Source organism: Sitophilus oryzae, unplaced genomic scaffold, assembly GCF_002938485.1.
Source record: "Sitophilus oryzae breed Bouriz unplaced genomic scaffold, Soryzae_2.0 scaffold_1062_pilon_pilon, whole genome shotgun sequence".
Taxonomy (NCBI): Eukaryota; Metazoa; Arthropoda; class Insecta; order Coleoptera; family Curculionidae; genus Sitophilus; species Sitophilus oryzae.
Genome location: NW_022145685.1, coordinates 1074991 through 1089536, shown reverse-complemented (window position 1 = coordinate 1089536; position 14546 = coordinate 1074991). Strand labels below are relative to the sequence as shown.

The following is a 14546-nucleotide window of genomic DNA, read 5'->3' as shown; positions in this document are numbered from 1 at the left end:
CGAGCTCTGACGGTATTTACTCGCACGACTATTTTATTATAGTGGTTACATTAGATGCGCGTTCATGGTGTCCTGTGTGTCGAGTTTGTCAAAACGGACGCCACTACTTTGATGCTGTCTGAGGATTTAATGTTCAAATAACTACTTATGAACAGAAGAGAATAATAGGTGAATGATTTATATGCAAGAAAAGGGAAAGAAAATGAATATGTAAAATTTTTGGTGAATTAAAACAACAACCGGTCAAATTTTTTGAATATTTTAGAATGTTTCCAGCAACATTAATATATCTAAAATAAAAATAAACCTTGGTATTCAAAAATATTTAAATTTTTAGGGAATGTATTGGGCCCAGAGATATAAAAATTCGAACGCTCGGACGTGCACGTATTAAAAAAACAAACCAGTTTGTTTTCATCCGACCAACGGAAATTGACGTATGTGCACGGACGCTAAGCCCGTGGTTACATTGGATGCGTGTCCGTGCGTTTTTTTAGTCGTACGTGCTCGGACGTGCACGCAGCAAAAAACAAACAAATGGTATCTACGCAGGCGGTTACATTGCATCGGAGTTTGCGCGTCCGTGCACGTACGTCAATTTCCGTTGGTCGGATGAAAACAAACTGGTTTTATTTTTATAATACGTGCACGTCCGGGCGTTCGAATTTTTACATATCTGGGCCCAATACATTCCCGAAAAATTTGAATATTTTTGAATACCAGGTTTATTTTTATTTTAGATATATTGATGTTGCTGGAAACATTGTAAAATATTCAAAAAATTTGACCGGTTGCTGTTTTAATTCACCAAATATTTTACATATTAATTTTCTTCGTTTTTTCTTGCATATAAATCATTTACCTAACATTTTCTTCTGTTCATAAGTAGTTATTTTAACAATAAATCCTCAGACAGCATCAAAGTAGTGGCGTCCGTTTTGACAAACTCGACACACAGGACACCACGAACGCGCATCTAATGTAACCACTAAAATAAAATAGTCGTGCGAGTAAATTCCGTCAGAGCTCGCACGTTTAAAAAACGCACGGACCCGCGTCCAATGCAACCGCGGGCTTAAACTATGCATTCCCATACCCATGTTTCTAGGAACTTTTTTTCATATTTTTTTGATGAGGAATCAATGATTACTTATTTAAAACTTTCTCAAGTTAATGATAATATTTTTTTAAGGTTTCTATTTGACCTGGATCAAGGCAAACTAATAAAATTGCGTTTATCTCATCAAGGAGGCCGAAATTGACAAAATATCAAGAGACAATTTTTAATCGGCATTAAACAGCTTACACTATTTCGCTAACAAAAGAAAAAAAAAAGTCAGTGGCATACATGCTTCTTTTAGAAAAATATTCTAGTGATAACCCATATGCACGTCTCTGGTGAATATGGCGACAGTTTTTTAGCCTTAAAATATGTCGCATTTACACATAGTAACTTTTACCCTCAAAATTTAATTCGAAATGCTCAAAATACTTGGAAGAAAATTATAATAAACCGAAAGATTATTAAGACTTTAACACCCTGTAGCTACGAAACGAAGCAAAATCGGGCCTATATTGATATGAAAAATACATCTTATTTTTACGTGAGGAATCTCCCCACGAGAGATGGCACATGCTTTTTGAAACACCCCGTAGAAGAGATGGAGTCATATTCAAGGGTTTTTTAATAACGTTAACATGAAATGGGGTGGGGGGAATGGACTTTTGAGTATTTATTTTGACAGAAGCTTTTGGCATTTGACAAAAGGTACTCGTACAGGATTACTTATAGATACGTATATTTACTATTTGCTTACCTTTATAATAATTATATTCCGATCTAGCTTTGTTAGATTAATATATTCGTACCCATCTGGCTCGATTATTGTTTGCTTTATCACGTTAAAGCATATTAACAAAGTTAATATTACAGCCAATATAATTAAGTTAGGCAGACTTACTAATCGAGCTAATATTTTCATTTTTCAGATCTGTAACTTAAAAGAAGTATTTTTTGTTAAAAAAGAGAACACCAATATGCTGACAGCTCGTGCTATTTTACACACCAACGAATTAAAGCTAATTATGTTTTAACGAATCAATGAACATTATCATTTTATTCACTGATACCTAAAAAGATAACTGAAGAATTTTCACTACACTTATCGAGATTACGCTAAAGTATATGCGTATATAAATATAATACCGAATAGAAACAGTCTAAATATGCTCTGGAACGAAGGAAATTAGTTAAGTTATGAGTTGTTACAGGATACAATTAAAAACGCACATAAATAAGTTGATATTTCGTAGTTTATAATTATAGCGTTCTGCTAGTTTATTTAACTTCAAATAGTTGTTTTATATTTATAACCAAGTTATTTACTTAGGTTAAATCATATATTAATATCTTTCCAGATCATACCGGGTGATAAAAAAAGTTTCATATTAAGGATCCTTGCTTGACATTTTTAACTGCAATCATTTTTTTTAAACACACGGGCAGTGTGCAAAAATATATAGTGTGACTGAAATATACGGGGTCGCTTTTATGTATGGAAACGGTCGATTATTAGGTAAAATATAGGAGGTACAGCAAAATGTTAAATATAAAAGTTATAGGGTTTATAAATATCTATTAGCGGGTAATAAATTTAAGTATACAGGGTTGATCATAAAGTCGTGGTACATCAAAGTTTCATTTTTTTAAATGGAACCCCCTGTATATTATTGCATATTTCGGTTCTTTCTTCAATTCTAAGCAAAAATCGAAATACATACAATGTACCTCATACCAACTGATTCCGAGTTATTTACTTTTGAAAATATCACTTAAACAATTTAATTTTATTAATTTCGATATGTTCAGTTTCATTTAACGATGCCATTTTGCCAAAACTGTGATACTTAATAATATTTGACATTAGTTCTCAAGTTAGCATTATGTATAAAATGAGAGTATAGCAAGTCTGGAAATTACAAAATTTTCGTTTAACATTTCAATTCTTTAATTTATGTACATTGTCTATTACGATTATTATTTAAAATTGAAGGAAGAATTGAAATATGCAATAATATACAGGGGGTTTCATTAAAAAAAATAAAATTTGATGTGACACAACTTTATGACCGATTGTATACTTAAATTTACTAGTAGCTAACAGGAATTTAAAAACCAATTACAACAGTATCACAGTTTCGGCAGAATGGCATCATTAAATCAAACCAAACACAACGAAATTAATTAAATCAAATTGTTAAAGAGATATTTTCAAAAGTCATTAACTCGGAAACGGTTGCTTTGAAGTACATTCTGTATTTTGATTTTTGTTTAGAATTGAAGGAAGAATTGAAATATGTAATAATATACAGGGGGTTCAATTTTAAAAAAATGAAACTTTGATGTCCCACGACTTTATGAACGACCCTGTATACTTAAATTTATTACTCACTATTACATATTTGAAAATCCTATAACTTTTGTATTTAACTTTTTGCGGTATCTCCTATATTTTGCCCAATAATCGACCGTTTTCATACATAAAAGCGACCGTGTATATTTACTTGTTATTATTGTTGTTATTGTATTGAAAATGAAGATTTTAAATAACTAAATATTGTATTCTTGTCACTCACTCAATTTCCACATACTTCTCATTTCAAGAATAACTATGAATAATATGATTTTTAAAAGATGACCATTTTTAAACTAAAATATATTATTTTTATTTTCTTTTAAAACTACTGATACCAAAACATAATGTTGTATTGTGAAACTATTTTTAATGAGATCATTCTATACTCCCCGGCACAAAATTCCGCCACCCTTAAATTTGACTAAGTTTGATGTTTCATAACTCTTTATTTTGTAGTCCGATTTTAATGATTATGTGATCAGTGTGAAGATAAATTTATTGGCATTATTTTTTATTATTTTAATGGCTTATATTTTTCGGTTAGGTGGGCTTATATCGGGGTAAATCAAAACGTTGTTTTAGCAATAAAATTAAAACGCCCTGTGGAAACCCAACCACCCGGGCATTTTGGGTAAAAAACGCTTTTCTGTAATCTTAGATGTATTTCTAACATTTCGTTTTTTGAATTATCCCATTAGCACTATTATTTTATGAGCTACATATTTTTAAGGAAAGTATTAATTTCATAGATTATTCTTTTATTGACAAAAACAATAATTTTATAATAATTAATTTTAATAGCGTGTATGTCCACCAATAACAGCTACGTCGGTCTTCGTCGTATCGAATGAATAAGGGTAGTTATTTTTTCTCGATATATAGCTTGATGAATATGAAGCTATAGATCAAAAAACCCCTTTTAAGGATAGTATTAGGAGGAATCTCCGTTAATGCTAGCCATAGATCTTCTAAAGTTTGTGGTGGAATAGGCCGACGACGAACAGCTCTTTCAAATTCATTGCACAAATGTTAGATTGGATTGAGGTTGGGACTGCAAGGAGGCCATTCCATTCTTCGTAGTCCAACCTCATCCAGGTACTCGTTAACTACCGTACTCCTAAACCGTAGAATATTTTACTCTACATCCTTTATTTTTTGTTAAATTAGCAAAATATATATTACAGCCACCTAGATTTTATCTAATAATAAAGATCTACTGACGTAGAATCATAAAAATGAAGATATCTAGAAAAATATTTGTCTAAGAATTCTTCATTGAATATCGAACTGGGTGTTCCATTTAAAATAAAGAAGTAACCTGCTTTTAAAAGTGACCAATGTTAAATATTAATTTTGTCTCACCCTGTATAGCTTTTAGGGGTGCAAGGGGTATTGAAGCGATACATATAGCCTAGCTTACCCAAAAGTCAACCTCACCTTCACGTGGTGCACCCTGTTTACACAAACGAGGCTCTGACGTCCGAGTATAGGCGGTATAACCTTATACAACCCTCAAACCTACCATCTTCTGGGGAAAAGGAGTAATAAAATACACCTAGCCGGCCGAGAACGTAGCACAAGGGAACTATCGTCGCAGTCCTCACTGTGCCATAGCCATCCCGTGCTACAGTTGCAGCCAAAACTGTGCGGCAGCGTAACCGCCACAGTTAAACCTTTTCACGCAGCTTACACACAGCAATGATGGAACATTCTGAGTGGGACAAAATTATCGTCCGAGGTAAAATACCCCCTCAATCGGATCTCCGGGAGGGGGTGCCTACTCGAGCGTATCATCGGAGAAACAAAAAACATCAATGTTTCACGTTCGCGGCGTGGAACGTCCGCACTCTACTGGACAAGATAAATTCAAATCGACCAGAGAGAAGAACAGCACTGGTCTCACAGGAACTCCACCGATTAAATATAGATGTTGCCGCTCTAAGCGAAACACGCTTTGCAGATGAAGGTAGTCTCACTGAGGAGCATTACACCTTCTTTTGGAAAGGTCACCCCGCAACACACAGGAGAATTCATGGTGTAGGCATTGCGATCAAAAACGAAATCGCCACCAAGTTAACAGAAGTACCTATTGGTGTCTCCGAACGTCTTATGACCCTAAGGTACCCCATATCAGACAAAACTTACGTCAACAACATTAGTGCCTACGCTCCCACCCTTGACGCTAAAATTGAAGATAAGGATAAATTTTACCAAGCATTACAAAATGCCTTTCAACGAATTCCAAAGCACGAACGAATCATCTTGCTAGGTGACTTTAATGCCCGTGTAGGCAAACAACAGGAAATATGGCCTGACGTATTGGGAAAACAATGGAAAACGCAAATAGCAATGGTGAACGCTTATTAACAACATGCGCAGAGTATAATCTTTGCATCACCAATACGTGGTTCATGTTGATGAACAAGTTTAAAGATACCTGGAAACATCCTAGATCAGGCCACTGGCATCAATTGGACCACATAATCGTTCGAAGGATGCATCTAAAAGATGTTAGGCTCACAAAAGCTAGAATAGATGCCGAATGCGGCACTGACCACCGACTTTTAATTTCAAAAATGAAAATCCAGTTAAAACCCAAACATCCACGCTGTAAAAAGCAAAACAACATGACCAGATTGAACGTACGGGATCTAGAGAACAAGAATACCGCCGACGCCCTCCGGGAAGCCATCAAAGAATCACTTCCACCGATAACTTCAATCTCAATATTGGAAGCTGAACAAGACTGGACACAATTAAGGGATGCGATTCATAAAACCAGCGAAGCAGTACTGGGAAAGTCGAACAAAAAGAAACAACCAGACTGGTTTGACGAAAATCAACAGCATATACAGGCTTTTTTGGAACAAAAGCATAGAGCACATCAAGCCGTCACTGCAAATCCACTTAATCCAAGACTGGTAGATAACTTTAAAGCAGCCAACAACACCCTTCGAAGAGAACTGCGCCAAGTAAAGGATAACTGGTGGTCACAAAAAGCGAATCAGATTCAAGAGTACGCCACTCATCACGATTATCGTAAATTCTTCGAGGCTGTAAAAGAAGTATACGGTCCAACTAAGAAGGTAAGCTGCCCAATCATGGCTCAAAATGGCGAACTTCTAAAAGAGGAAGAACAAATCAGAAATCACTGGAAAGAACATTACAGCCATATCCTTAACCAAGAAAACAACCCCAATATGGAAGCACTAAACACAATACCTCAGTATAACAGCCTCGATGTATTAGACATCCCAATAACAGAACAAGAAATAAAGACCTCCATAAAACAGCAACAAATCAGCTGGCTGTGACGCGATTCCGGCGGAAATCTATAAGTGTGCAAGTAAAGAAATTATGGATCATCTTAAGGCTCTCTTTGATGTCGTATGGGAAAGCGGAGAGGTACCTCACGATTTTCGCAACGCGAATATAGTGAATATATTTAAGAACAAAGGAAGTGCATCAGACTGCGGAAATTACCGGGGAATTTCGCTATTGGCTATCGGCGGAAAAATTCTTGCAAAAATAATGTCAAACCGCCTGCACCCATATATAGAAAAAATCCTTCCAGAATCGCAAAGGGGTTTTCGTACCAACCGCGGCACCGTCGATTCCATATTTTCCATCCGTCAACTACAGGAAAAAGTAAAAGAGCAGGAGTCTAAACTTTATGTTGCATTCATCGATCTAACAAAAGCCTTCGACTCTGTGAACAGAGATGCGCTTTGGGCAATTATGGAAAAGTTCGGAGTACCCAACAAATTTCTTACAGTGTGTAAAAGCCTCCAAAACAACAAGTCAAGAGTGTCACATCATGGATCACTGAGAGACCCATTCCTAACAAATACAGGAGTTAGGCAGGGATGTGTCTTAGCGCCTCTCCTATTCAACATATTCATGGCAGCGCTCTCCATTATAGTGGACAGCAAACTGCAGGAGAGAGGATTGGGCATTAGATACTGATATGACGGCGGTCTGTTCAACATAAAAAGACTCAGGGCAAAAACACGTACAAAATTTATCACAGAACTTCAATACGCTGACGACTGCACTCTAGTTGCAAACACGGTACAACAATTACAAGAAATGTTGAACACATATACCTGGGCATACGAGGCTTTGAGCCTTAAGCTAAACATCGACAAAACTAAAATCATGTGCACTCACCCGGAAGATCACAACAATGCTATAAAAATCGGAGAAGAACTATTGGAATATGTGGCGGAATTCAATTACCTTGGCAGTTTGATTTCGGAAAAGGCCAATATTGACTCTGAAATTCAGCACAGGATTAGTAGCGCCTCAAGGGCATTCTGGAAATTAAAAGACAGGGTTTTTACAATCATGACTTGAGTACAAAAACAAAACTTGCAGTATACCGAGCAATTATAATCCCCACCATGATATATGGGAGCGAAACCTGGGTGCCTTACCGCCGACACATGAACGCATTGAACAAGTTGCAACAGAGACACCTTAGACAACTCTTAAGAGTCCGGTGGTTCCATCATGTCTCAAACGTATCGGTCCTTGAAAAATCTAACTGCGAGAGTATTGAAGTCATGGTCACAAAATCCCGCTTAAGATGGGCTGGTCACGTATGCAGAATGCAAGAAAACCGCATACCAAAATCTCTGCTTTACGGTGAGCTTGTGGACGGTAAGAGGAGGCCGGGTGGACAACTGAAAAGATACAAGGACATTTTCCACGAAAATTTAAAGGGAATTAACATGCAGAATGAGTGGGAAAAAGCAGCTCACAATAGAACTCAATGGAGAAGGGTTGTAAACTCAGTTAACAGCGGCAACCAAAAAGTAGAGAGGCAACAAAGCAATGAGATTTTTGAATGTCCGGAGTGCGGTAGGCAGATAACATCACGTATCGGGCTTTTCAGTCACAGAAAAGCTCATGAAAGAAAACGCCTTGCGTGACCATTTTCTTTATGTGTGTCGAATACTCGTCAGCGAGTAACGGCTGTATGTATGTATGTATATGTTTAGGGTAAAATTTTTATTTGGTTTAACATACAACGGTTAACTAAATATCAGACGATACAGGGTAAATTATAATTTAGGTAGCTGTTATTGAAATTAGAATTTATTCTTTTTTTTACGAAACGTGAAATATGTCAAAATTCATACATTTTAGTCATATGATTCTCTAATGAAGCTCACCTTTATTTTTTTCTTGAGAATCCCAAAATCGATAATAATACAGGGTGGCGCACCTCATTCGCCTCGGTTGATTATACGAAAACGGAAAGATGTACAAACAAAATATTTTATGGGTATATGTGGGAAGACAATGTGCACAATTTAAAATTATTTTGAAATGTACGGGGTGTTTCAGAACTAAGATCCATACCAAAGTTATATTTTTTCTTATGGAACACGTGGTATTTTATTTCATTTTTGGATTCTTGATCCCCCAAAAAGGTAATTATTATAAGGGTTAAATATGTTTAAAATCTTTGGTTTTTGAGACACTAAAAGATATTTAAATTTGCATGCTACAATAAAATAGATTACTAACACCCTGTATATTACTTTTCAGAATTAGTTCTTGTGCTGAGTTTAAAGGTAGAGAAATGAACTTTACAGAAAAATGTTATTCCTTCCTTAAATGTATACAGGGGTATCAAAAATTGCTGGTCTATTTTAAATATTTACTTTACATAAAAACTTCGTTATTTCAAATGCAACACTATGTAATTTTTAAATAAGTCGAAGCAGATTTAAATGCTCTTTCAAACTATATTAGGATTTCCTATACCTATCTGGCTCAGATTTTGAATAAAAATGGATTTTTCAATAAAATTGTAATCAAGATGGCTAGTGTTCTCATGGCAAGTTTCTAGTGAAAGTAGCTATTTTCAAAATCGGAATTAGTTTAATATAATTTATACCAGTTTATTTACAGTAGTTTAATAAATAATATTTATTAAATATTTGTATATTATTCTATCAAGAAAAACGATTATTTTGATATTTTTCGATTTTCGATTTTATTGATATTCTATCAATAAAATCTTTAGTTTTTGAGATATTTAAACATATTTAAATTTGCATGCTACAATAGAATAGACTATTAACACCCTGTACATTACTTTTCAGAATTAATTCTTATGCTGAGTTTAAAGGTAGAGAAATAAACTTTAATGAAAAATGGTATTGATTCCTTAAATTTATACAGGGTTACTACAAAGTTGCTGATCTATTTTAAGGATATATTTTATAAAAAAAACTTCGTTATTTCAAATGCCCCGTATTTTTAAACGCCCTGTATTTTTTTAGATAAATCGAAGCAGATTTAAATGCTCTTTCAAACTATATTAGGATTTCCCATACCTATCTGGCTCAGATTTTGAATAAAAATGGATTTTTCAATAAAATTGTAATCAAGATGGCTAGTGTTCTCATGGCAAGTTTCTAGTGACAGTAGCTATTTTCAAAATCGGAATTAGTTTAATATAATTTATACCAGTTTACTTACAGTAGTTTAATAAATGATATTTATTAAATATTTGTATATTATTCTATCAAGAAAAATGAAGAAGTAGTTTGAATACTTTGAATTATTTTACGATGACTTGTAGACATATGGATTTTCTATAAAATAGCCAATTACGGCAAATTCATTTTATTCACTTCCAACGACAGGTTTCTGCCTGATCTAATAAGTTTATTATAAACCACACTACCAGCTCTGCGAAATAGGACAATAAGTTTTTCAAAGAAACGCTTATCAGGAATATTCCTATTTGGATATCTTTGAGCATAAACCCTTTTTCCTCACAAAATAATATAACTAGTAACATATCTATTCGTTCCGCCAGCAGATACTGCTTTATTTTTCTTGATAAAATAATGAATACTTAGTTATTAAACTATTGTAGGTAAATTTAAGTAAACTGTTATAAATTATAAATAATAATGTCCATAAACTAATGTCGATTTTTAGATAGGTATAGGAAACCCTAATATAATTTGAAAGAGCATTTGAATCTGCTTCGTTTTTTTTATAGTTAGTTTTATAGTTAGTTTTTTTTATAAAATATACCCTTAAAATACATTAGCAACTTTGTAGTAACCCTGTATAAATTTAAGGAACCAATACCATTTTTCATTAAAGTTTATTTCTCTACCTTTAAACTCAGCATAAGAATTAATTCTGAAAAGTAATGTACAGGGTGTTAATAGTCTACTCTATTGTAGTATGCAAATTTAAATATGTTTAAATATCTCGAAAACTAAAGATTTTAAACATATTTAACCCTTATAATAAATGCCTTTTTTTGGGCCCAAGAATCCAAAAATGAAATAAAATACCGGGTGTTCCATAAGAAAAAATATAACTTTGGTATGGATCTTAGTTCTGAAACACCCTGAATATTTCAAAAGAATTTTAAATTGAAATATAGAACTTGTGTTTCTATATTTTTAAAAAATCCTCTAAACTAATCTACATATGCTACGAAAATTTCATTTCGATATAAACGATCGTTCTCCTTGGAGCCTCCGCGTCGCTGTCGTGCGTCGTATGAGAGGCGCCACCCTCTATAGGGCGGGCCATTTAAAAAAATTGAGATTTTTTTAATTTTAAGTAGTTGAATTTTGAACATCTTGTAGCATCTAATTAAAATATTGAACAAAATAATTTGTATAGCCCAAAGGACAAATTTATTGATTACCACAACTGCGGTGACATAACGAGAACACGTGGTTATTTATTTAAAAAATAAAATTGTTCAAATGTCATATACTATTGGCCGTAGCTGTCACGGAATTGGGGGATTAAAAAATTATCATAAATCTTTTTTTAATGAAAAACCCACTTTTTCACTAGTGAAAAGGGTATCCAATTGGTTACTTTTTGATTATACATGTTCCTATACTTAAGATAAATCGTTTTTAAGTAATTTAAGATTTATTTTTAAAAAGCGTATATTTTTATTGATTTTATTTAGCTTCCATTGATATCAAGTGTCAAAGAACCAGATAATGTAGTTATTTTTTGTGAATATAATATATAAAATATGTATATTTAAATATTTTTAACCGCATACTACTAGACACATTAATGTACAATTTTGCCTTAATTTTACCATACTCGTATCTCATATAGTTTTCAAGATCCCAATGGTAGGGCCGAATTTTTTCATTACACTGTATGTAAAAAAGTCGAATATCACAAGTAGGGTATTAGTTATGTCATGGAATGAACAATGACTATTTATTTTAAACTTAACTTTTATATCTTTATATTGATCCTCTTAAAACAATACGTAATATTCCATTTTTCCATGTTTTGCTATTAATGACTTGTAGATTAGATAATTCTAAATGACCTCCACGAAAATCTCAATAATAAAACTGTCACCAGAAAATTATTTAAAAAAGCGTAGCCAATAATTAATTATCAACGTACCGAAAACAAAATGTATCCTACTATTATTATTACTATTTCTACTTATATAGCTATTAAGTAAACGTATATTTATAAGTAATTAAAAGAATTTTCACTTAGTTTTATATCTAAATGTTATCTTTATTTGAGGTTTTTTAAAGTTCATAATAAACCGTTTTTTTTTCAAAAAATACATGTACCGGGTGGCCAACTAAGAATGGACGCCGGCTGTATCTCAGAACTATTTATCGTATAACTTTGGGGAAAAATTGTAATAAGTAAATCGACAAGAGAAATCGCTGGAAATTATTTTCAAGTTCGAAAATGTCCGCTAGGGAGCGCTTCTCTGATAGCCAATCAGAAAACAGGATTTTTCTCAAAAATATGTAGGTGAATAGGTATTTTAAATATTACTATTATAATCATCTAGAAATTTGTAATTTTTTTGACGAGTATTTTGCCCTATCTCATAAAATAAAGTGGTGGGGGAATGTTAAACTTACTTTTTTTTAAATAAGGATAACTCTTGTTTAGGTTACCCGATTTAAACAAACTAGGGCTCGTTTAAAAGAGCTTTTCTTCCTTAATGATCTCCAGTAAAAAAATTGTTTCCATAAGTTTTTTCGTGGTAGCTAGAGGGCGCTGTTTGACATCATAACAGATATTGCGCTTTTGCATAAAAAATTTAAATAGGAGGCTATATTTCTCTTTGCAAATTTAAATAGAGCACAACATTTCGAAAATATCAGCGCAAACCGCAATTTTCTATCTTCTCTCTAACCGGAGATATTAAGAGAACAAATCGTGTTAGGCTGCCGCTTAGGATTATATGGTCTAAAAATAATAGTAGTAGCACAGAAAAATACTCGAAATGAAAGAGCTAAAATTGCACAAATAGAATACTAGATGGCGCGACAATATCATAATCAGAATATAATTAGAAATTTTGAACTTTCGGTTTTGGATCGACGGCTCGTCGACTGCCTTGTAGCTCGGCTAAATATGCACAGTTGCCAGATTCAAAAAGACTTGAATTGGCATCCCATTCTTTTTACTATGTATAATGCCAGTATGTGTTTCTTTATATTCTTCTTTTCTTGTCAGATACACTTATATTAATTATTCCTTTGGCTATTAAAATAATTTTAAGTATATTATTACAAAACATATACATTTTTAATATACACTACCTTATAATGTTAACTAAGAAAATACCTTTAATTACCTTAAAAATTAATAATATACAGGGCGATTGATAGTGATATTTATTAATGCTGGAACGTTAGTAATGAAATATAAGTTTAATAATAATAGAAATTAATTTATTAAAATGCAGTACAAAAAATGTTAACTGACTAAAAAATACTATAATAACAAATTTCTTCCGTTTGCCACGTTATTTATATAGACCTAGGTAGATTTTAAAAAGTGACACAGGTACAATTAATAATATATTAGTTCAACATAAAGTTGCTGTCACGACATCGAACAATAAATTAAAATTCGTAAAATAAATTAAAATTCGTAAAATAAATTAAAATTCGTAAAATAAATTAAAATTATTAATTAAACAAATCTTTATAAAGAAACGCAAGTATACCAAATTTGGGCCCCATCGAACTCCAGGAAATGATATCATAATAGTGTACTATATTATGGTACCACTTGATATGCTTTAAGGTACCATAATATTGCAATGTCACCGAAGATCCGTAGTATACCAAATTTAAGAACAATCGAACGCCATGAAATGGTATCGTAATATGGTACTATATTACGGTACCATTTTATATACATCATAGAACAATCATATGACAATGTCACCGAAGATACGTAGTATCCCAAGTTTAAGTCCAATCGAACGCCATGTACGTAATATATACTATATTACGGTACCAGTTGATATGCTTCATGGTACCATAATAACGCAATGCCATCAAAAATACGCAAGTATATATCAAATATGAGTTCAATCGAACGCCAGGAAATGGTATTGAAATATGGTACTATATTAAGGTACCACTTTATATGCATCATAGTACCATCATATTACAATGTAACCAAAGATACGCAGTATACTAAGTTTAAGCCCAATCAAATGCCAGGAAATGGTATCGTAATATGGTACCTCTTATTATGCTCCATGGTATCACCATAATATTACAATATCACCGATATACAATATTACAATATCCCAAATTTAAGCCCAATCGAACGCCATGTACATAATATGGTAGTATATTATGGTACCAGTTGATATGCTTTATGGTACCATAATAATGCAATGTCATCAAAAATACGCAATTATATATCAAATATGAGCTCAATCGAACGCCAGGAAATGGTAGTGAAATATGGTACTATATTAAGGTACCACTTTATATGCATCATAGTACCATCATATTACAATGTCACCGAAAATACGTAGTATACCAAGTTTAAGCCCTATTGCCTCCATGTACCTAATATTGCTATGTCATCAAATATGGTACTATAGAAGGTACCACTTTGTATGCTCCATGGTACCATGATATTACAACGTCACTGAAGATATAGTATATCAAGTTTAAGCCCAATCGAACGCCATCTATCGTAATGTGGTACTATATTATGGTATCACTTGATATGCTTCATGGTACCATAATATTGTAATGTCATGAAAAATAGTATATATCAAATACCGTATGATACCGAAAAAAACGGCGTCCAGTTGGCTGGAAA

The 14546-nt window shown here is 33.1% G+C and overlaps 1 protein-coding gene across 9 annotated transcripts in view; it reads right to left on the bottom strand.

Annotated features, from left to right (window-relative positions):
- Positions 1–14546, bottom strand: part of LOC115878157 (beta-1,4-galactosyltransferase galt-1-like) — a 150107-nt gene that overhangs the window by 38960 nt on the left and 96601 nt on the right. For 4 of the 9 annotated variants that reach the window (XM_030894561.1, XM_030894572.1, XM_030894544.1 and 1 more), the window contains one exon: positions 1818–1998. In XM_030894561.1, the coding sequence (XP_030750421.1) occupies positions 1818–1982 (165 nt within the window). In that variant the 5' untranslated portion in view covers positions 1983–1998. Of the gene's footprint in view, positions 1–1817; positions 1999–2066; positions 2324–14546 lie in introns of those variants that run through there. The other 5 variants (XM_030894607.1, XM_030894595.1, XM_030894602.1 and 2 more) reach the window with 3 other exon arrangements.